Genomic DNA, 25,058 nt, shown 5'->3' on the forward strand with positions numbered 1-25,058 from the left:
TTCATATAGATGTACCTGTCACATCAGTCACTGGCCTGTAATATTTTTTAAACCATCTCATACAATCCTCCTACTTTTTATGAAAGCTAAAAGAAATGAGAAGCTAAAAATGTAGCCTCTTGCATGCAAGTTGATATTATTTTGTCAGGATTTTGCTTGTATTTGAAGACAACCTAGAAGCTTATGTTCTGAAGCCACCTTTTTTCCTTTCAATGTACACAAAAATCCCTTGGTATGCTTCCCTGCTTAAACATTCAGTTGAAAGTTCAGCAATCTTTTCATTAATAAATCACACCAATAAAACACTTCTATTGTCCACCTGCTTATTAAGAAGCACAGCAAATACCATTAAACCTCCTTAAAAAAGAACAAACCAAAAAAACCACACACAGAGAAAACCAACATTCCTAGTATGGCTTTATTTGGTTACTTGAATAATTTTATCTATCCCAATATAACTGTTTAAACTTATAATTTTGAAATCTGAACAGACAAGAACACATATCCAGCTCATTTCTCTACCTCAGCTGATACTGTCTCAGTCACTTGTAATTGGTTTTCTATGAAAATAAATTAATTGGGAGAAAAATTTCAAGGAGAACTGGAGTATCACCATCTAAACTCATGTCTTGTATTCCAGTCAATACCCTATATATACACCACAGCAGCATCCCAAAAGACATTGTTATGCTGGATACACCATCTTTCAAATCACATAATGTGCCAAGGCTCCCACTAGGGAGATCATTAATGAGCAAATGACTTTTTTCCACAATATACAGCTAAAGGCATTTTACTATAGCATGTAACTGATTAAAATTCTTCTCCTAGAGGTTCAGACTGTTGGAATCTTCACTTAAATAAGATTCTTAGGATAAATAAAAAGCATTTAAAAATATGCAATGGATTTTGCATACAATTTCATTATAGGCTATTAAAGCAGACAATATTACATAAAAATATTCATCATAATCAGCACATTTGCAATCAGACTACTGAACTAGAGAAAGTGACTAGCTGACCACCTGGGAGCAGATTTGGGTAGAGTATAACAAAAACTGACAGTTCCAGTCTTCTTTGCAGATGCAGAAATAATTATTCCGTTTTAGAAACTAATTAATGTTGCAGAGTCAAGAGTGAAATCAAAAAGGAAAACCAAACTTGTTTCTTTTTCCAACCCAGAAACACATAAACGAGTTCAAAAATACTGTTCTATCTAAAGATCTAGGGACATGGTAACCATTAAAGATTTGACTATTGATTATAGTTATAACTTATTTTCTTTATAAATCCATCAATGTAAAATGAATAAAACACATTTATTTAAGATTGTTATACACATTATACTAAATAAGGTTGGTATTCAAACTATTTTAATTGCACTTTTCATCTGAAATCACCATGACACAGGAATAAAAGAAATTGATCTGGTAAATGTAATTCACTAACAAAACAGGAATAAGACATTATGAGAAAATGACTCTACAAATTGCTGATTGAGAAGTATCCATTGATACATTTTCAAATTAATGAACCTTCATAATTACTGGACTAAATTGCTCAAAAAAAAAAAAAACCAAGTACAAAATGGAAATCAATTTTAGTAATGCCTGAAATCCACAGGCCAGAAAAACTGGTTGTATAAGACAACCTACCTTGAATTCTGTATCTGCTCATGTTGAAAAACATCCATTTTGATGCATTATGAAGTTGAAACTACAGTTTTACAGAAAGAACTCAAAACTGCAACTGCCCAAGTTGCCAATGTAAATGAAGCTGCTCTTCAGAAAATAAACATATATAATGCCTTTATGTTGCAGTTATTTCAGTTGTCTTTAAATATTTGGGTTTAATACACTAGTGCCTTGACTCCCCCATGCCAATGTGTTTTACGTATATACCCTCATTACCCTGCAACCTCCTACAGCAACTTGTGGAAATGCATCAGGTGCTATTCCCACTTCTTCTAGTAGGATGAAAAAGTTTTCTTTCCCCTTTCCAAGGGAAAAAAAAGCAAAATCTGCACTGAACTCAATGGACAAAAACAACTTGGCCCTAGTTCTGAAAGATATGTAGAGAGACCCCAAAGCCATCATTTTTGAAAGGGGTGGTGTTTTTTCAAGATCTGCAAGATAAAGTATACTTTAAAAAGGAGAAACAGGTTGCCCATAAAACTTCTGAGCAAAAACTGGACATGACAGCAAGTCCTAGGCACCTTGTTGTAAATATAAAATAATCATAACGTTCTCCCACAGAATTGATCACAGCACATCTGCTCCTGACTAAGCCTACTGCTAAAGGAGCCAGATGTCATCACAGACTTTAGTTTAACAGGCTTTTTTCACTTATGCATGAGCATAAGAGGCCAACAACATAGAACATTTTGCAATTTTAATAATTTTGCATCCTTATCGGTTACACATAGGAAATATATTTCCTTGTTATGGCTACAATATATTACCTCTATCCAAGCATTTTCAACTTGGCTTCATATGGTAAGTGCAGTATAGAATAGGAAAGAAGAAAACCTCTACAGAGAGGGAATAAGGAAACAACAAAAATACAGGAGACCAAACTTGAGCTGAAAAACCACCAAGAAACAAACTACTCCCTCTCTGCCTTTTCTAAACTACTTCCTGAAGGAGATTAAGCATAAGAGATTACTTATGCCCATCACATTTCACTGTAAAGTAGTTAAAGAAAAAACAACGCATAAAACCGAGAAGCAAAGGTCACTGCACACCGCACAGTCCCACAGCGGTGGTCACCACACGCTGACCGAGGCCTAGCACCTAAGCCGAGGCCAAGCGCCTTTAGGGATCAGAGGGCCGCTTCACGGCGCCCGCCGCGGCGCCTCAGCGCTTCAACGGCTCCGCCCGGCAGCTCCCCGGGGCCAACCGCTGCCACTGGCGCACAGGAAGCCCGGGCGCGACAGCCCCGGTATCAGCCTCGGCCATTTACAAACCGAAACCACTAATTAATCAAAGAACAAAATTCCTCTATTAAAACAGGTACAGCTTTAACCCCGTGCCTCCCGGCGCCGCACCGTGGGGGGGGGGGGGGGGCGCTCCCCCACGGGGCAGCCGCAGCCCTTCCCCTCCCGGCCCCTACCGCCGCCACGGCCGGCGGGGCGGAGCGCTCCCAGTCCCTCACCACCACACGCCGCTTCCGCCTTCCCGAAAAGGCCGCGCTCCCCAGCAGCCGCACGCTAGCCAATAAGAAGCAGGCGCGGCCTGTCGCCCTTAGTGCGCTCCCGCCTCGTCGTCCCGCCTCCCTCTGGCCGCCCCTCCCAATCAGAGCACGCGGCGCTGCCTCGAGCGGCTGTCAATCCCGCGCTGGCCCCGCCCCCACCAATCAGGGCTGCAGGCTGCAGGCGCGCTTCCGCTCGCACGCGGCGCTCCGGAAGTGTGATGTGGCTGGGAGCGGGTCGCCATGGTAAGCCTGCGAGCGGCCGCCCGGGCGGGGGGCCTGGCCGTTCTCTCTGGTCCCTACGGGGTGGCGGCGGGGCGCGCTCCAGCCCCTTCCTCGCGGGCCCTGCCGGTCCCAGGGCCCGGGAGCCGCCGCTTTTCTGTGCGGCAGCGCTTCCCGGGCCCCGCGGCCGCCCGCGAGGCGCGGGACCCGTCGGGCCGCGCGGGGAGCGGAGGCCCTTGCCCGCCGGGGGAGGGCGAGCGCCGGCCCCGCCGCCCGCCCGGGAGAAGGAAGCGATCTCGGCCTTGCCAAAAAACCTCCGCCGAGCTTGCTTAGCAGTTCAGCAGTAAAGCTGAACCGGACGTACCTACACTCCCTTCCACCGTTTTTCTATTCCTAACTTACCCCGCTTTTCATCTTGGCCAATGTCATCTGGGTTTTTCCTAGGACAGTAGCCTTAAGTCCGACCTGTGGTGTGTCCTCTTCTGTCAGAATAGCATTGCAGTCTTTTTTTTACTTCCTCATTTAATGGGCATGTTATTTTGCATAGCTAACGAGCATTTAGCTTCTTAACCAGTAAGCTAAATCCTGACTTTAACACCTGTCATTGTTTTTTGGAGAGTAGCATCAGAGGCCTAGGTACATTTGCTAATGAAAAAAAAATGAATGATGTTCACAGACTTGGCCTACTGGTGTCGTCATTTGTTTTCTGTGATTTCTCCTTTTTCTTTTTCTTCCTACATCCTGAGAAGACAAATGAAAGATTTGTATTTCGATCACAGTTAGAACTGCATTATGAAATAATCTTTCAACTAAGGCTAAGATCCTTGTAGGAACAGTGCCAGTTCATGATGTTAAGATTAAAAGGGAAAAGAAATAAATAGCTAAGATAAGTTAAGAAAGCCTTTCCCTGTACAAATAAAGGTTTTTACTTAAGTTGCCCTTCAACACAAAATTCATTTTAAAATTACCATTTACACTACTTTTGACAGGTTATTCATCACCAATGATGTACTTCCACTGAATCCTTTTGTACTTACCACATATGTATTAAAAGATTAGTATGTCTTGAACTGCCTGATGGTTCAGTTCCAAAAAGTTTCTAGACTTCCAGAAGAAGGGCAGACAAAGATGAGACCTGGCAGTCTTGTGGAGTTCAGTTTTCTTCAGGGAAACCATGACCCTCACGTTATATACTGGGCTTTGGACTGTCCATAGTGCTACCTCCGGTGCCATGGTTCTGCAGTAAATAAGTTGTTGTGAGGTTAGCAGTCATGAACTGTAGTTAATGAAAGCTATGAGAAGCACTAATTGAGCTGCTGAAATAGGGACCAAAATATGTGGTTTTGCTTGCTGCATTCTAGAGGAATTCTGTATGGAGAGTAAAAGTATCCTGAAGTCATTTCCCACTTTTTTTTAGCCTATACTTGACTGTGAGATAGGAAACTTTCTCTGCTGTCTGTATCATTGAATAGAAAAAGAGTAGAAGTGCACCTCTACTATGTTCTTTTTGTCCGAAGAAAATAAGTTGCAATCATGACAAACTAATTGCTCTATGAATAGCATAATTTTTGCAGGATAATTTCCAAAGGACTTGATGCTTTCCTTCCCATTGTCACCCAGTCTTTCTCACCACATCCTTACTAAAGCTAAAACTCATGCTAGCTGGATGGTCAGGTGCTGCCAAACAGAATACATAGAAGCTGTGCCTTCACAAAAGGAAAGATAGATGGAAGGCACAGCTTTTTATGATTTTGATGTCCACTGCTAGTGGATAGGAAAAAAAAAACTATTTGAACTTAAACTAACTTTGAAAGGGGTGGAAGCTGCTCAATGGATCAAAACCTTCCTGGAAATGGAATGGATGCAGTATAATAACATAGCTGCTTTTACTTAGGAAACACTGCAAAAAACCCAGCAGTTTATTTAGAAGCAGAAAATGTCTTGTTTACTAACTTCCATAAATTGCTATGTCAGTTTAATCTGTTAACTTTTGAAATTTTTATCTGAAAATGCTATAGAACTTTTCCTGCTGGCGTTGAAAAATGTACCACAGATGTGGTATGTTGGGTGGGAAGAAGACTAAACTAACTTTACATTAAAATTAAACATGACAAGCCTTTCACCCACTGAAGGGAAGTCTTCACTTTCCTTTGTAACAAAAACATGCAATTGCAGCTGAACAACATGAAATGATCTAGGAAAAACTTCACTGTAGATGTGTTTCATATCTGTAATTGCAATATAGTGATAAGGAAAATAAAGAATTGCAGAAAACTTTGCAAAGATGACTTTTTCCCCTTCCCCCTCTGGCTAGTCCTGACCTCAGACCCCACACTGCTGCAGAAAAATTGATTTGGGAACTTTCCATGAGGAGGAACATTTCTGTCACAACCTTTGTTGCTGTCTTAGGATGGTGTTTATAAAAGGAGGGAGAATTGCTCACATAAGCAGTTCTAAAAACATTCATTAGTAAATATTGATCCAAACTAAGCTCTCAGATATAAACACATCAGCATCTGAGGCTATTCCGCAAAAGAGCTTTCATTGTTTTTCAAGTACTAAGTTTTGTTTCTTGCTTACTTTACATTACAAGGAGGAATTGATCCTGATTCAGATTTACTAATACCATTGTTTTTGTAATGGACTAAAGAGATAATAGGATTAAAAATATGTCTTAGTATGTGTTACAGTCTTATGGCATGATTAATGTATAGGCATGTATGTGTCTTTGCATTATGATTTCATTTTGGAGTAGCGATGAACAACGTTTTTTGGTAAATATTGTAATACCAGCAGCCATTAAATTTTTTGAACAAGAAGCAACTACAATTTCAGGGAATTACAGCTGCGGTAACAACTTTTCATCTGATAAACCCCTTGCTAATCTGATCTTGCTGAGGATTTTACTGTAAGTAGAAGCTGTAATATAAGAAGATGCTAGATCCTCCTTTGCCACCTATCATACAATAACTGACTCACTTTCCAGGACTTGGAAACTTGTTGACCCCATGGCAGGTCTGGCATGCCCCTAGGAATAGGAGGAAGCACTGCTAATTGAGAAGAAAGTAAGGAGGATCTGCTTTTCATCTATCTTTCCTCCTGTCAGAAAAGCAAGCTTGTCAGGTTATTGAAAAGGAGGGATGAAAGGAGAAGTAGGAGATACAGTGTGGCTAGGTAGGCACAAAGAGAAGTACGATGTTTACTACTTTAGTATTAGTGCTTAATAAATCCAGGATCTTCTGGAACTACAAATTTAAATAGTAATCTTATTGGGGAGTGAGTAGGTTGTGAATTACTACTTGAAGTATTCAGTATAGATGCTTCTGTGTCAGTATATAGTGTTAGTATGAGAAGACATGAAAATATTTTGTATTATCAATATTTTCTTTCTATAATTATGAAACAGGATTTTTTTTTTTTTATGACTGTAAGATACATCTCTTACTGTGATGTAGGAAGAGTAGGATGCAAAGAGTCTGCTTACACAAATTTTACAACAGAACTGTACAGTCCAGGAATGAAATCGCTTGTGAGAAACCATGTTCTCACTGAGTGCCAGACAGGCCTTACTAAACATCTTTGGCAATTTACTATTAAACATCTAAATTTTATTCAATAGCAATGTGAAGAGGGGGGGAAAAATCACATGGCCACAGGCTATTTGATAATAATGGGCTATTTATGGACTGTAGATCTTCCACCAAGTTACACAAAAAATGATATTGTCATATTGACTATTTTTTGATGATTGGCAGCAAGTATCTAGCATTGCAAGTGAGGGATATGTTTTCCAGCTGGTGCACAGAGCATGGTGTTCAAACCCACCAAAAATTTTCAGTTTCAGTTCTGTAAGCATGGATAGAAGGTGGAACCATCTGGCATCTTGCAAAAAATGTTACCTGTTTTACAGATGCTAAAAATTCAAACTATGCACCTGAACTCTGCCAAACAAGAGACCTGCAGAAGCACTGTAGGTGCCTGCCCAGAGCCAGGGACATCAGAGGCTTAGCAGAGTTTTTCCTTGTTTCTTGACTAACTAAATACGTTTCTTCCTGACAAAAGAAAGATTTTTTTTTCTTATGTTTTAAAGAGATGGTTCTAATATCAAGAAGAAATAAATGTTATGGTATACATGTTTTCATTCTTCTAATTCTTAGGTAAGTTATAAGAGATACCTTTTACTCTGCCTTTAGAACAGAAAGTAGATATTATCCCACTACAGCATGCTGCAACTTCTTAGGCATTTTGTGAGGATGTTTGGGACTGCAAATCAGCTTTGTAGAAGGGTTTTTTTTGTGAAGATGTGAGACATTCAGACAAATAGGAGCCATGTGCTTTGCTTTCCTGTTAGGGAGCCAGTCTTCAGATAGGTTTTGGTTCTTGCTTGCAATTTTGATACGATAGTAAAACTTTCACTGTAACATTATTTTCTTAAAGGTATCAAACACCTGCTGACAGAATATTAGCTACATCCTCTGTCAAAATATCCAGTATGACAAAACAAAAATATTTCAGGATCTCCCTATTTTGACTTCCTATTTTGAATTTTGACTTTAACCTGTATCCATCTTCAAATTCCTTTAGCACTTCTGTTACAAATCATCTCTTCCTCTCAAACTTTTCAGACACTAATTTTATTAGAGTAAGGGTATGATCTGATTCTAAATCTGCTGGCATGTTAACTCTTTGATTCACAAAGTAAATTTTTACTACTCCTTTACCAGATTCTCTGGTAAGTTTGAGATAAAAAGAAACTAAGCAATATGGTGTGCAGCTTCAGAAAGAAGAGTTATCTAATTTGACAGGAACTGTGCAGCTCGTTTATAGAAAGCACAAAGATATTTGATGTTTATAATTAGCCATATTTTCTCATTGAACAGGAAGAAAAGCCAGAACTCATCACTGGAGATGTCTCTTTCTTCTACAGGGACAATTTTTTGCCTTCTGTTTCAGTATACTTAGAAATCTCTAACGTACAGATTTTTAACAGAGGAGTGGCAAGAGTGCTACAAGTCAAGATTTATGTCCATTTAGAGAGTTCTGTGGCAATGGATGAATAGCACCCACTCTATTTATAGTTCCAGAAAGTACTATTAGTTTCCTGTTACTCTGGATAACATACTTAGTTTCAATTTCTTAAAAAGAGAATTATACAGATAGCTCCTTTTATGTAATGGGAGAAAAGAGGGAAAATAATCTCTGTAAAATTGCAAACCATATATAATCGGAGAGGAAGACTTGGAGGAAAAGAAAGTTTTTACCACTGCATCTAACATAGATCTGTATTTATTGAATAAAGACATGGACATACAAAGCCAAGTGTTACGTTAACCCAGATAAGTGAAAGTTAGAGTATTAAACTTTCTTTGTTGTTTTTTCTTCTAAATTTTAGGGAAGATGCTGCATCTGCTAGCTGTTAACACTAAAAGTGCAATTTTGAAGCTATTGCCTAGGTATCAGGGCAAAAAATAAAGAATTCAAGTGAGCATAGAATTTCACCATTGTCACCTTGATGTCATTTCAATGCTATTCTGTGGATTTAAATTACAGTAAAAAAAATTGTGTTTTACAGTTGAGAGTTTTTGTGGAAGACAACAACTGTTTATATTTTGTTAATGAGTTGTCTTATTGTTTAAAAAGATTGGTTATAATTTAAACAGATGTGTTAGTCTTCAACTGACTGAAAAGCATACCCATTAGTTCCTACGCACTGTAGTTAGACAACATGTTTCTTCAGTAAATGTCTAGAGGAAAGATGCATTGTTTTCTAATAGAGCCTTAACCTAATTGTCTATGAATGCAAAAAATGTATGTTAGACAGAACCGTTACACACTAGAAGAGATGTGAATGAGTGTTAAATATTGTAGTTAAATTCCTTGGAAACTAAATACTGAGATGAATGTTCAGTAAACTTAAACTGTGTTCATACTGGAGCTACCAAATGTGCTAACTAGACCAGTATTTAGATACTTTTTATTAAGCATGAACCAGTATCGTTTTAACAACACTCACTTAGTTTTTCAGTGTAGTTTTGCCAAGTGATCACATCAAATTTGCAAGCTTTGTATTTTTCTTATAGTTCAAATTAGCATGCCCCATTTACAAATGCTTATTTTCCAATCATTTGCATGAGATTCTGTTCAGCAGGAGAGGAAAAATAAATTACTTCAGAATATGTTGAAAAAATGTATAATTATGTGCATGTTTTAATTAATTTTTAGCAATTACTTTGACCTTCAGCTTGGGAGTAGCCCTACGTATTTTATTTCCTATTAGATTTTCCAACTTTATAGTCCCAAAAATCTGACTTATACTGGGAAATTAAGAATTGCAATACTCAATGGAAAGCTTGATAAAATGTATTTTCTCTTTTAGCCTTTTAAGGGCCTCTTCATTGAAGTTTCATATAGATTGATTTTACTTTTTTATGATGGGGTCTGCACAGTACCTCTGAGCTAGTACTATTTTAATACAGGCTTTTACATTTTTATTAGCTCATGCTTAACTACAGTTTAACTACAACATGAGCTTTTGCTTATATTTTAACAGGAGAGGTACAACTAAATCAGATGTTAGCATTTGTTTCTTTGCTTCCAGAGAACATAATCACCCATCAATTTATAGTATTGAGGAGACAAAAGAAAAATAATGCTATTCTAGAAAGACTCCACATTTCATACATTTGGTTATTGGGTTTTTTTAGAATATCCCAATACTTTATCTATACTGCCTTCATAATAAATCAATGATTACAACAGTAACTGTGTGGCAAAGTTTAAAAACTTAGGCACTGTAATGGCCTCTCTTTTTATAAAGAAGAGACAAAATCATGCTCACACTGCCATCAGTGATAGAATAATCATTTTGTAAATATGGACAACCTAGGGAAGATTAAGGTTTGGTTTCAGAGTTAAGTCTGTTGAGATAAACTGGCAAAGCTTTTTTTTAGGCTTTTTTCAGAAGTACTTGAGGCAAGAGGAAATTCCACACATCTTTCCTGCATGTGGAGTTGCATCAAAACTTACAGGTTATTATGGTACTATCAAAGGGTTGCATCATTAAATTCACTAAGTGGTTCACAAATTTTTTGTGCTTTCTCTAAGCACACGGAGAAAAACAGTATCGGAGTCAGAGAATGTATGCGAGAGATTGAGCAAATGCAGTTCCAGATGTAAATAAGTACAGAGATAGATACAGTCATATCCAAAATCTAATACTGTATTTTCATTGCAGAAAAAAAGTTTAGGACCAGTGTATCTGTTATTGCTACGTCTGCTGAGGTTGAATACCCATCTCCCAGTGGTCACTAAAAATTTAGACACTCATCTGAGTGCACCCTCTTTTCAGCACACGATCATTGAGTTAACATGCTGTCCTGAAGTACAAGAGTGCTTGATAACCAGAACTCTGAGCTGCCTTTTAAGTGTACTAAATCCAGTGCTGACTAAATTGCAGGACTAATAACATTGCCTGTAGTCCAGTTCCAGGGGCTGGGCAAATGTTATGGCCCAGCAGGGTTCCCTTTTTCACTATGTGGGAAATTTCTCACTCCAAACCAAAACTGATTGAAGTATGTTAAAATCTTTAATAATAATAATGACTCTTTCATACTCCATCTCCAAGCTCTTCCTTCCCCGTCTCCCCATTCCAAAAAAAAGGGGCTGTCAAACCATTTCCTATTACTATGTTGTAGCAGACCCACTGATCTAGTCTTCCAGAAGGAACTGGTGATCTCGAGGCCATTTCTTTCCTTGGGATTCCCTGTTTTGTCTTGAGGTTTTGATATACTTCATTGTCCTCTTTGCCGACTGCCACACAGTTTAGGTAAAGCATCAAGTGGGAAACATTCAAATGTCTCAAGCTGTAATGTTGCTCTTCTAACAACCATCTAGTAGCATGAGTATTTCTAATACATGCCATCGCTGCTAATCTGAACTCAAGAACTTTCGAGGATGTTTATTCTTGTGTTTGTTTGTGTGCATTATATGGAATTATTTTTACTAAGACTGTTCTGGATGATATAATAAGGGAAGTAGTATTGAGGCACTTTTTAGGTTGTAATTTTGGGAAGGATTTAAAAGAGCCTTCAGCCATGTAGCTCTTAATGTTAGAACACGTGGCCTTAAATTTCTAAAGATATACAAAAAAAAAAAAAACCTGTTCTTGCAAGCTCTGCTAAATACAATACTCCTTAGTGCTTAGGGTGATGTGATAGTGCTCCACAAATAACTGGAGACAGTACATGAAAAAAAAAAAAACTATAATTATTTAACCTAGAATATAGCTAATAAGGTGTTTCCACCACGTCAGAAATGTGCCAAATACAGATGTAGAAAATCCAAGCACATATAATCAAAGCCACCCTCTACACTCACTGTCTAAAATCAGAGTTCCATCCTAGTGCTTATTGTTTTCTGCATTTGCAATCAGAAACTTGGGAAGCTAGTTGTCTTTTCACCAGCAGGTAGACAAAATCTAAAAGACAGCATCACCTTCTTCATGCTCCAAAATTGTTTTATAGCAGGAATGAGGCTCACAGGATCTACATAAAGCCAGTTAATTCATTCTGAAAAATTCCAGTACATTACTCCTATAGGAGCCTAGTTTAACCAAAATAATTGCAACCCACCTACATTACTAACTACATTTTAGAAATACGGCATTTAACATATTAAGCTATTTGTGAAAAGGATCTCAAGAAATGTATGACACTTTTAGCAGCTTTTAATTACATCTATTCAAGCAGAAAAAGTGCCTTTTTCTATAAATTTAGCTGGGCTATAAGAATTATTTCAGATGCAAAATTTGAAGCAATCCACTCTAGAAATAAATTTTAATTTCCAGGTTAAAATTGTAAACAAATGTTAAATATGCATGTCTGTCCTTTTAGAGTGACTATATGAGTAATTCAAAGCACTTTTCAGCAGAATCCTTAGGCATATGTAATTATAATAGCGCCCTATGCTGTGTATCTGGGAAACACATAACAAGTCCAACAAAGAATTTTGTATTATATACTGCCCCTATTGATTAATAACACATTTCATGAGTATACATTTACAATCAGCGCTTAAGATGAGGTAAATGGGGCGGTGTGCCATTCTGCCATTTTTGTATATTTAAGTACTCTGTACCGCAAGCCTTTTTGGGAAGCAGCTGCAGTAGACGGCTTGCAGGAATTCATGGGAACGGAGCTCTAGCAGGCATTGTGCTGGGTGATGTTGGGAGCAGCTGTCTCTCCCGGAGGACAGATCAAATTAATCAGTTGATAGGGAGTAGCTTGCTTTGCTGAGAGGCAGCCACTCTTGGATCCAGCCCTGTTAAGTTCCTGGACTGGCAGGAACCAGGAGATGTTGGCTCTTATAGGTGGCAAGATTTGGCTTTGTTAGGGATTTGAGAGTGCCCTGGTTTCTGAAGGCACAAGAGCTTGCGCCTATTGCAAAGGCAAGAGGCCACTGGCAGTGGTGAACAGTGTTCTGTCCATTGCAATTAATCTGACCATTACTTATGGCACTAGAGCAGACACAACAACTTGGCTAGCTAAACTAAAATAGTAAACTAATGATTTAGCTAATGTCTTAGGGAGAAAAGCAGGTATCCTCACCTTGGTGACCTGAGGGCTGGCTTTGAATAGTGGATCACCACTCCACTTGTGTAGTGTCCCCCCTCCATGTTCTCCCTCAGCAGAAACCTTCTTGCATGTCAGCTGCTGTGTGTAGTTGCCATCTATTCGTTGCCTTTCTCCACTGCCTACCTCATCTCTCTTTACATCCTAGTAATCAGCCTTTCATCCCATCCCCTTCCCCCCCCCCCCCCACCTTTTTTTTGTCTGCTTCTCAGGCTACTGTCATAGGGCATAAGGAGTGAGGGAACTGGTTTGAGAAGTGGGCTTCTGCAGAAAGGAGGCTGATGTGAGCCTGCTCGTGCTGGAGACAGAAGTAAGCGGGAGAACTCTGCCTCCGTCCTGAGGCAGCTAACCCTGCAGGAGAGAGGCTTTTCCCCACTGTGCTTCATTGGATGCACTATCGGGATGCTCACGTTTCTCGTTCAGGCTGCAGAGACAGTTGTTCAGTTGCTCCATGAGCCTCTGCAAGCTCTTCCTTCTTAATGGTTAGCTCCCCACCCAGGAGTGACCTGTTGGACCACACTGACTTAGACATTTAAATTTTTCTGCATACTTAGCCCTCTCTGATGCATGTATTCATGCTGGCAGTTGTATGCGTGTTCCAGTATTGCCTCATGGAGACTTTTATGTCAGCTAAGGTGGGTTTGGTTTTCTCTCTGATTTGCTCTTAGTGCAATGTTGTGAATTAAATTTAGTTTTGCTTAAATTTTTAGAAAAATTTGATTCTTAGATCTTGAAAAGATTAGAATCTTGTGACATAGGAAGGAAGTGCATGTAGCAGCTCAGCAGAGATGTGCCTCTGGCTATGAAAACAGTAGCTCTGATGTGCTCTTAACAGATCCCACCTAATTCTCAGCTTGAGGAAGGGAACTGCAATGTAACATCCCTTCATAAGTGTGAAGTATTTACACTTAATTAAATAGTACTACATAACAAAGCCATCTGGGTTGAGCAGTAGGAAAAATGAGGTATTTAGATAGGAATTCATCAGCAATACAGAATCCCAGAATGAAGAGTGAATTTATTCTATTTGCTTTGCCTTTTTTGGAATTAAAATAAATAGAAGCTGAAAATCAGGGTAACTGAGCAGAGAAAATAAGGCATTTCCAATAAGCAATTGTCTAATGTACTGTTAAGTTCAGCATAGTACTCAATGCTCTTAAGTTGGCCTGAATGTCAGTTGAGGAACACTGAGTAAAAAACAATAAAACTACAATTTGTGTAGCTGAATCATTCTCACATTATAAAAAGAACTTAAGTCTCAGATTGGAACGAGTTATTAGAAACTAGGAATCACAAAGACAAGTTTACAAATATTTCTTCTAAAAAATTCCAGGGAACCTATTGAAAAAGAAAACCACCACAGAGGTTGCTACTGCATTGTTAATTGGAGCAGTGATGTGACACTTGCAGAAAATGAGCATCAGCTGACTTTTCCAAATTTTGCACTCGGTTTTGAAGATAACAGCAGTCCTTACGTGAGCACCTGCTCTCTTAAAATGTTTATGCTTCCAGAAAAGATATGCTTCTTGTAAGCAGTGGTAGTTGTTTATGGTTTGATGACTAAAGAACACTTTGGCCACACAAATCTCACACTTTAGTAAAGTAAAATGATCCCATGAGATGAATTCACAGAATTTTACTGATATTTTAAAGTTTTGCAAATAGCCAGCTACAGTAGTAGATTCTCTATACCCAGTAGGCAGATTAGTTAGCTTTCAAACAATAGTTCTTTACTTCTCTGTCCTAAGCATTTTTCTCTATTTGTCCAGCATTTTCTATATAACTGATAGCTTGAAGAAAATGTATTTATATCAAAGATTATTTTAAATTTCAAAACAAAAGATGGTTTGAAAATAAAATTAATTGATTGTCTTACTATAGTTAAGGGGGGATTCATTGTATATATTCCTACAGATCTGTTGAATTTTGGCTGTAGTCTTCATAAAACAATATACTAATAATCCTTCTACGTATTTCTTGTCATTTGGTCTTGGCTGCCGCTGCTTTAGTTGTCAAATATTCTTCCCCCCACCTTCACCACTACCATATTCTATTCATGCAGCTTGCAGTTACACTTACTCTTGGCAGAGCAGGAACATCTGTTTTCTGTAACTCAGCCTGCTGTTAATGGGTTTCCACAAACTGGCATTGGAACAGGTGCCTGGGAGCAAAGTAGTGAGGTGACCATTTTGCCTGCTGTTTCTTTACCCTTCTTGGGATGGCTTCAGAAGGAAAAGCTCAAATTCATTCTTGCACCATTGTGGGTAAAATAACGGCTGTTTAAAGAGTGTTGGCTCATTGGCAGTGTAGGCTTTCTTTTGCTTTTATTGGGTATTGTCTAAGGGATCATTTATTTTCTCCCGTTAATGCAGTGAGGGAGACTTTGTACTGCAAAGATGTAATTTTTTTTTCTGATTTTCTTCCTTAGTCTGCCATCTTCAACTTTCAGAGCCTACTGACTGTAATCTTGCTGCTAATATGTACCTGTGCCTATATCAGATCTTTGGCTCCCAGCTTACTGGACAAAAATAAAACTGGGTATGTTGTCTAATACCTTTAAAAATACATAAACTGTTGAGTTTTAACTACAATGTTTTACTCTTAGTATCTTTTAAGAACATGTGGTATTACAAGCTTTATAATTCTTTATGTAGCACTATCCTAAGATTTGAAAAATTAAGTCAATGATGTTGTATTTCTCTCATCTTCAGAGATAAAAATCTTCCTTTTGTGCCTTTTTGTAGAAGTCATTAAGGTATTTACAAGCAATCAGTGCAATTTTATAGTAAGGATTCATTAAATAACAAATGCCAGCTAATGTTGCCTTATTAGAGTTATTTCTCTAGACTTGCAACTTACTTTCTCCTTAGATGCTTATTTAAAGATACAGAATGAGTAACAGAAAGGAACCAGTTTTTCCCTACTTACAGCAGCTCTGACTACAGTTATTTTTGATTCTTAAGGCTGGAGTATAAAAAACTAACAGTAGAGGCCATTTTATTCTACTAACTACATGTTTTGGATGCACAAGTTTGAAACAGGATTTCAGCAATAATCTATAACAGAAAAAAGTGTAAATATTTTTAAAAACATGCAGCACTATCCTTTTCTCTGTAGTCTCTCTTAAAATCATTGTTTTGCATTCTCCAAGATTCGGGAATTTGTAAAAAGCTTTGCAAAGTTTATTTTCACTGCAACTACATCTTGCAGTTTTATTCCTAGCTGTTTCCCTAGGTGACCAACCTTTTTCTCCTCTGCATTCCCAGTTCCCTTGGAATATGGTTAATGTTGTTGGACCAGTACTGCTGTAAAACAGCACCTGATTCTTCTCTAGCTTGCTCATGAGCAGAATTTTGGGAGTGATGGGGAATGGGGAGATCGACAGGGCCAAATCCGTGAGTCACTTAGGCTTTTAAAACCTGTTCACCTTTTGGCTTACCAGTTTTCTTTGTGCTAAAAAGAATATGACTTGGCATTGAATCCAACGAGCAGGAGGCAGGACTGATTTAAATGCTTTGTTTCTAAAGTAATGATTGGGCAATTTTGACCTAGAAGCCACTGAGGCCATCTGTAGCAGTTCGGTCACCTGAGATTACTGTAAAGGAGATAATATTTTAAAAATAGGGGGTAATTTATTAGAGCTGGAAAAGATGGACAAGCTTTTGGCCTCTAAGTCTTTGACTTGTCCTCTTTTTCTAGCAGATCATTTGCCATTAAATAAAATGTTACCTCCCTGAGCATCTCCTGTCACTTCTACATTTGCGTTTCAGAAAAAGTACGAAGTTTTAAATCAATCCTTGCCATACCAAGGACTTCTGAGGGTTTGTCTTCTAAAAATCTCCATGTAATTCATTTTTGGAATTGCCTTTTATCACACAAGTTTTCTTTTAGCATTGGGCTTACAATATAGATATCCAGAGCATGCTATTTTTTCTCATTTGGAGTACTAACATGAAAATGTTTTTGGCCTTTTGAAAAAAGGATTACCAGGATTACCATAGGATTACCATTGACATGAGAGATTTCTTTTGATCACAGTAAAGATGGAAAGAAGGGATGATTTCACTAAGAACTGTGGGTTTGCAGGGTATTGTTTCTGGGTTTGGGGTTTTTTTTTGGTTTTGGGGGTTGGCTTTTTTTGCTAATGGAAGCTAACACAATAGTCAATGAGATATATGCAGTAAGGAGTAGGAATATTTATTTTACTGATTAAAATTTTAGTGCTGTTTTTGGCAAGGAATATTTCCTTTAATCTGGAGCTACTCTGTTTATTTTTGAGGCAAATCTGTCTCAAGTACAATAGAACTCTCTTCATAAAATGTTTTCAAAGGGTGCCGACACAGTGCAGGAGTTGGGCATTTGATCTATACATTTATATTTATATAGATGTTGGACATATTATTTTATTTTTGCGTTTTAGATAGATATAGATTACTTCGTCCTGGAGAATAAAATGTTGGCATGGAAGCAATGAACTTTGTTTGCTGAATGGTAGATATTTTTATGGAGGTCATACGCTGTTAAAACCCCATCCCTCTTCACTACCATATTCCATGCTTAAATGGAAATGTCTAGACATACTGGATAAAATAAATTCTAGTGATATTTCATCTTACCACAGAGAAGATCTTACTTTATTATTCCAGCTCCAAATTAATAGCATAAAAAGCAGCAATAAAATACTAAAGTAACAGAGAGGAGAAACGTTAGGAGTTGTTAGCTATATTTCTAACTAAGTAAATAGGACACTTGGTAAACTTCAGTCTGTTGAGATAGTAAATAAAGAAACATGTTTCTGTTGGTTGAGAAGCTGTGTTGCAAAGTGATGTCACACATCCTTATAGCGTTGTATTTCATCCCAATGACTTCTGCCAAAATATTATGTATTTTCCTACCAAGCCAAACAGAATTTTAAACCTTCATTTTCCCTGAAGTCCTGAAGTGTCTTGAGTGTTTCCATGTGCTTTGTCCTGAGCAACAGCATTTAAGCAAAGCAAGAGGAGATTTACTGTTTCATACTAACTCTAGAGGAGAATGCATACCACAACATAACTTTCTCCTCACTGCTAACCAGAAAGATGTGTTAGCTTATATGCAGCAGAGATTTCCTTTGACTTGCCTTAAGCATTGCAGCAGGGTATATCTCTCACTCCTTGTGGCAATTGCGGTGGGCTTGACCTGGTAAACACATGGCAGCTATATTTTGCAGCATTCTGAGTCTTGCATGCAAAGATTAAAATCCTATTAATCCTTTTGTGCTTTACTGGGTCCCCCCCACACCTTTTTTTGGCTATTTTTTTCTCCAGATAACCAATGCCACTTTCACGATCAGCTCTTTTAAATTAGTTCTGAAAATTGGGAATACGTGGCAAGTCGCACACGTTTGAGTTGTGTCTGCCAGAAAATTGCAGATTTGCAAGCCAGACTGATATGTTTCACCTGCATCAGAAGAGCAAGGATGGGGATAAATATAAAGGGGAGAATAAGGAACAGTCCAATTACTTTGAGTAGTTGCTTCAGGGGGAGTCATTTTGGAACAGATTCATGCAAGGCAGCAGCATTTCTATAATGATCAGACAAGGTTTGATCATTACAGACTTCAGAATAGGTACATGCTGTGGACCTGAGATGAACAGTAATGGAAAAAGTCAGGAGAGCAAAGGGCCTGCACAGGCTCTTCTACCCATGTGAGCTTTCCGATGCACCCAGAAGTTGTGTTTACAGCTGTTTAGAAGCTCCAGATCTCAGTTCGCTATTGCTCAGCAGCTAACAATTTGGACAAACAGATCTACTGGTCTGTATTGATGGCAGGTGAAGCCTCTCAAGAAGGTGCTGCTGCTGCTATGTGTTGGAAGGCTTGTCGGACCTCATGGTGTCGACAGTGACTTTAAAATCCTAAGCAGCATACTGCAGTAAGGGCAGCTGATGAAACCCATATTCTCACTATTTTGTACCTTCCACATCAAAAGGGGAAAAGCCAAAAAGCCTTCTGCAGGAGGAACTTGGTGTATTCAACATCAGAGACCCGAGCCCTTCCCAGTAAGCGGAAAATGATACCATCCTGACTAAAGGGAGACCACTAGATGGAAAGAGATAGACACTGAAGTGAGCTAAAACCATAAAAGAGCTCCAGCTAGAAACATATTTAAGTAACACAGAATTTCTAAAACAAAATGCAAGATATGCGGACTGCTTAAGTACACAGGAGCAAGCAGCCCAAACCTGCATGTCTGCCTTTAAATCAGAAAAAATATGTGATTGCCAAAGCCCTAGAACAACAGAGGGAAGACAGATAATCAGACGAGTGTGGAGATGGGTTCAAGGCATTTTGGGAAAGCACCTCGAGAACTGCCATCACAGCAGGTCATAGATACAGTCCCACAAAAATACAGAGTGAAATTACTGCTGATCGTAACATATCAGGAGAAGGAGAAAACAACTTAGTTATGTTTTTGTTCATAAACCTGTATTTAGTCAATGAATTAAATGAATCTAGATGTTTTTCCAGCATTGCAACCAGGCACACACACACCCTTTTCAAAAGTGTTCTCTACCACTTTTGTTGTTCATATTGAGCTGTCAATATGAGATTATCTTAGAGAAATTGTGTGGCATACTTGCTCATCCTTCCTTTGGCTGTACCCTGAATACTTGAATCCTGCTTTTCTCCTTGGTTATTTTACTTGTGAGAATTAACCGCTTGGGTGGGGGGCAGGATTAGAGAGACTTTAGCAAGGTAAACCTTAGTAAAAAGTGAAACCAAATCTGAAGAATTGTTTTGTAACTTATTTCAACACAAGTATTTTATAAAATCAGATATACCTACAAATGTGCTTTGCTAGAAAATGCACTTTTTATCTACTACAGGAAATGCAAAAGAGATACTAAAAAGCATTAAATTTAAAATATTCAGATTTACCATCTCTTGTATATGCAGGAAAACTTGCTTTAAAATCTTACATAAAAATTGTCAATGGTTATTTCCCATTCTGTTATTTTATCAGTTCTGTTTCTTTTTCTTTGCATAATTTTTTGTCTGGGCCACTTTAATGTAGAACATAGAATTCTGGGTCATCTGTCCATTACCTATCCAAAGATTAATTCTTTTCCATTTCCTATTTTTAAAGTAATATTCCAGATGAAATTTCTAAATTTGAAACACTGCCTGCGTAAATGTACCTTTGTTCTTCTGGCATGCAAAAAAATTGGCAGACAAAGAGTACTTCACTATTTTTTTAGTTCACAGCCTGTACCCCATGCAGGCATCTAGTGTTTTCTGATGTTGAGAGTAATGTCAGCATTGAAAAAATTCTGTTTACTTGCACTGCTTAAAAGTGTAAGGAAGAAAATGAATTAGTCAGAATTGATTTAGGTTTTTCTTAAATCAACAGCCTAATGAATTTCTTTATCTTTACAGACTATTGGGCATATTCTGGAAATGCGCCAGGATTGGTAAATTTGTTTTTTTTTGAAAACTTTAAGACCAATACTTTTTCTATAGCATACTTATTTATTAGAAAAATGTTTCTATGTAGCAATGAAAACTATACTCATACATCATTTTAAAAAAAAATGCAGGTTTCACTTCCATGAAATCTGGAGAAGACAGAAAGGGGGTTTTATCAGTATTGCAGAAGCCTGCATTTTTTTAATGTTAATTCACATCTGTGTAGCTACATTTGCAAAATATCTTTTGCACTTTTTACTGCATGAATAAGTTCTATTTAATCACAGATCTTTTTTCTCTCCTTTCTTTAGTTATCTTCTATGTACTTTTAAATTACTTAGAGCTGCTGCTACCAAGCAGCATCTGTATGGAGTCTGACTAGCTATATCTGATTTTATGCATCTTCCTGTAATATTATAGCAGTCATTTATTTTTATCCTTATTCCAAGTTTATTTTTAAATGGAAGAGGGAATATACAATGAAGCTCAGCCTTATCATTAAGGAATATCCAAAAAATTAAAGTGTATCATCAAAACACTACTCTTCAAATTGTATTGTTAATGAACAGCAGAAGTATGGTACTTGTAATTTTTGATATTACTGTTTGTCATTAAACCTGCAGAAAAGGTATGGCTCCCTTTTCTGCATTCCCAGGCTTTGAAAGAGAAGAGCCTTTTTTTCAGCATGTCAGAAAGTACTGATGCAGAAAACACCTTTTTGTGAAGACCTGTTGTTAAAATGATTGCAGACATTTTGTCCAATCTGGATAGTACACATAGCAGAACCAAAAGTTCAGTCTTAATATTGTAATTGAAATATCCTGGCAAAGTGACAACTGTCAGAAATAATTCTGAGCTGCATCTGGGTTTGTTCAAAGTTGAAGAGTAAACTTCGCCTTACCATCTTCTTTTTACTTAGCAAAGCGCAAGCGTATCTTTTCTTTTTACTGTGTACAACAAACCATTTTGAAAGCTATTTAAAGGAGTATATAAGGTTTTATGAGGTTCCTGTCAACTTGATAGTTAAAAACTGCAGTTCATCTATAATATAGTCTGCCTCTAATAACTGATCTAATATCTTCTAATCTAATGTTTGTTTGAGAAGTTGTGCATTTGTTGGATCCAAGGTAATGCATGTACTATTGTGCCCCATACTAAGCTTCTTTCTTGTCCCTTCTTCATATAAAACATTTTATTAATTTTGTTTCAACTTGTTTGGTGTGATCTACTTTGATTTTCTTTTAGATTGTCTGACAAATGAGGTAGCATCTTAACATTCCTCCTAGGCATTTCCTTATAAAATAGCACAGTATCTTCAGTATAGCAGGTGGGCTTTGAAGATGATTCCTATGATTTTATTTGGGTTAGAGTCACAAAGACATGCAGAAAAGTGCTGGCTTTTTAAAATGAGAATGCTTACTGGCTTCCTTTGCATTTAACTTACCCAGTATGTTTAAACAACCTTTTCACATGCACATAAGACTTTAATAACCAGCGAGTGGTTACATATTTACCAAGTTGTGCAAAACGATGTTTAATCCTGCCACATGGTGATTTTTCTTTCAAGAAAATTAAGAGCAGGAAAGTAAAACCCATATGAAGATTGTAATACTCTAAACTGTAGGAGGTGAACTTCCTCAAAATTTTATTTTAAACAGATGTGAAACTACAGACATTAATTCACTCAGTTATTTGAAGTTTAATTAAATATATGCCAGATGATGACAACATCTTGTAATGTCACTGTGGCAGGCACCCTTACTTTTGGGAGGTGTCACTAAGTATTTTATTTTTCTTTTGCTGGGGAAAGTTTGTTACTCCTGTATTTGAAAGTCATGCTAGTGAAAGAGCCTCTTTTTTCTGAGGATTACACCTTAATGCTGGAGTTGGGAGCCTTGGCAGGTTTTTTTCTGTAATACTTCTCTGGAAAGTGCATCTCGGAAAAGGTAGTTCATAGTAAGATGGAAGGCCGTGCACAGCAAAAGGAAACTGAACTTTGTTTAAAGCAACAGCTCCGATGCTGTCTTTATACTTCTGAATGCTTCAGAACAGGGATTTGCTTACTTCAAGGAATCATTGCTGTGTTAACAGTTCCTGACAGTCTTGTAGGCTGGAAGTACCATCCAGTGTAGGAAGCTATCTTTCTGTTCTCTAAATAGAGACAGAAGTTACGGATTCACAAAGATAATGCTTAGCTAGAGGGGTAAAAACAACTGCTAGTTGAATGGAGGAACTGCCCGTGTGAACAGGTAGCAGTCAGGTGAGCAGAACTTAGGTTCCTGTGACTGCGTTCCAGTTCCCTAACTAAGGTTCTTTCTCTTCTTAGCTTGCTTGATAAGCAAGCAACCTATGTAATACTTTGTTTGGGATCAAATAGGCAGGAACAGATCTTCCTTGAACGCCTCTGCCACAGAGCATAAGTCTGTTAACTGAGTAAATTTAACTTTATCCATGGTCTGTCTATTGTGGATAACTACACCAGTAAGCAATTGGAAAGAGTCAGAAGTGATGTGTCTGTGTAACTCCTGTAATTCTGTAGCTCATTTTTTTCACTAACCTAAAAATCTGGGGACCAGATTCTCTCCACATGCTAACAATGTTATGTCTCTCTAGCAATGAAAAAAAGCAGGCGTCTGGGCAGCTGTGAGGTCCCCAGCCAGTTAGCTGGCTCCTACATGATAGCATGCGTAGAAGACGCGTGCTGCATATAGCAGCAATCATGGCCAGACAGCATTGAGTTACACCTCTTCTCAGCTGACATGGAACAGCTTTTGAACAGCCTCTGCCTGTAACCAAAACTGGGAACAGAGCCAGGAAAAGATTTGGTGTCTTGATCAGCTTTCTGATGCCTGCCTCCTGACTCTCTCAGTGCCAAAGAGAATTTTAATGAAGCAATATATCCTATCCTGTATCTTAATTTTCCCACTCCCATGCATCTTCCCCAGTTTACAACTGTAGTTGTAATCAGCTAGAACTGTTGAATATTATTTTGCAGTGTGATAATTACCATGTTATGCTAGGATCAGCTTAGAATTGTTTAGTAATGCCTGAATTGTTTTGTTTGATTTTTTTCCCGCCCAGGTGAACGGAAGAGCCCATATGTAGCTGTATGCTGTGTAGTGATGGCCTTCAGCATTCTGTTTGTACAGTAGCATTTGGGGAACGTCTCCTGTAACTTACTATCAAACAGCAAAGAATGCAAAGAACTTTTGGCAGAAAAGATACAGTGTCATCAACTATTCTCTCACAGGTTGGATGCCCTGTCTCTTAGTGGACACCCCCAGCTCCTGCAAACGGACCATAGTGTACAGTATTAGTGATCATAATGTAACTAACTCCAGTATGATGTGTACTTACTAATGTCAAGTCAGTACTGGCACTGCTGATGTAACTCTTTGAAAGTTGTCTGTTGCATATCTGAGTTCCAGGGGAGTATTTTTTACAACATGCAGTTGAAAAAGCATTTAATTTTTTGTTTGATAGACCTATTTTCTGAAACTTAAAAATGGCAACTCTGTATAGCAATAAGACCACTCTTATAAAGAACATTGTGATTGTAGGATATGTTTACAAAAGTATTTTCAGTTCATTACGGTCTAAACAATTCCTGTCATTTTGTGACAGGTAAATTGACATATTAAAAATATCACTTCTGGCTTAAGTTATACTGAGCTTCTTTTAAGCTTGTAACTGCTCAAATATTCTATAATATTTTTATTATTAAGATAAAATATGAATAAAGGTAGGGACCATAATTGTAGTGATGGCTGACTACCTGCTAAGAATGCACAAATGTGGGATTTGAGAATCTTGATCTGGATTTGTATAACTCATATATATTCATTTACGTTTCAGGTAGAGCATTCCCCAATTTTTTCAATATTGTGACACAAAGTTGCTAATGGCTCTGCTGCGCTGGGTGATACATGTAATACCATTTCCTGATCTGCAGACTTCTAAGAAGCTATTTTGTCCACATAACTGATTTAGCAACCTCCTAAGTCCTAGTGTTCTAAAGGTTAAAGAAAATGACTAAATTAGATTACATTTACTGTTAATAAAGATTAGATTACCTTTAAGACTTGCATTTCGTGTTTCCTCTATAATTTTGCAAACTTTTCATAATTTAGTAACTTATTTTAATAGTGCCTAATAGGATTGTTTACACCAGACAATTGTATAACTTCATATTGACTGCATTTGAGAGAGTTGTCTGTCAACAGTATTTTCTGTTATTCTGAAAAGGTATGTGATGAGAGTGAGCTAAGCTGGCAATAAAACACACTAAAAGGTATGTAAAAGTTGTCACGCTTGTTTGAAAAATTTGTTTCATAGACCTAAATTACCCTGCACTTGAAAAGGAAGTGATTATTAGTTATTACCCTTGTATTATACCATGTATACCTGCATATCTAAATCGCCACTAGGAGTTTCCTGTTCAAAATTGTTCACTAATCTGGAGCGAGGAAGAATAGTTTTCACCAATTTAGGCCTAATACCTCATATCTCTCTTACTAACTGTGAAGAAAATACTGTTTTCCTATGTTAAAAGCTTAAAGTCATTTTGCAGA

The 25,058-nt window shown here is 37.8% G+C and overlaps 1 protein-coding gene and 1 long non-coding RNA gene across 8 annotated transcripts in view; one reads left to right on the plus strand and one right to left on the minus strand.

Annotated features, from left to right (window-relative positions):
- Window positions 1–3,235, minus strand: part of LOC135324407 (DNA repair protein XRCC4-like) — a 191,396-nt gene extending 188,161 nt beyond the window's left edge. For 2 of the 6 annotated variants that reach the window (XM_064500616.1, XM_064500613.1), the window contains exon 1: window positions 3,154–3,235. Coding sequence is in view for 4 of the 6 variants with exons in the window: in XM_064500614.1 (XP_064356684.1) it covers window positions 1,656–1,689 (34 nt within the window). In the remaining 2 variants the exon portion in view is untranslated. The other 4 variants (XM_064500612.1, XM_064500611.1, XM_064500614.1 and 1 more) reach the window with 3 other exon arrangements.
- Window positions 3,236–3,319: 84 nt separating this feature from the next.
- On the plus strand, window positions 3,320–24,781 carry LOC135324408 (uncharacterized). 2 transcript variants are annotated; one of them, XR_010385774.1, is made up of 3 exons: window positions 3,320–3,435; window positions 20,458–20,492; window positions 23,569–24,781. It is a non-coding gene; the product is annotated as an uncharacterized LOC135324408 (long non-coding RNA). The 2 variants fall into 2 exon arrangements; XR_010385775.1 differs by lacking the exon at window positions 20,458–20,492 and adding an exon at window positions 15,469–15,578 and having other exon boundaries at window positions 3,332–3,435.
- Window positions 24,782–25,058: the final 277 nt, after the last annotated feature.

Source organism: Dromaius novaehollandiae, chromosome W, assembly GCF_036370855.1.
Source record: "Dromaius novaehollandiae isolate bDroNov1 chromosome W, bDroNov1.hap1, whole genome shotgun sequence".
Taxonomy (NCBI): domain Eukaryota; kingdom Metazoa; phylum Chordata; class Aves; order Casuariiformes; family Dromaiidae; genus Dromaius; species Dromaius novaehollandiae.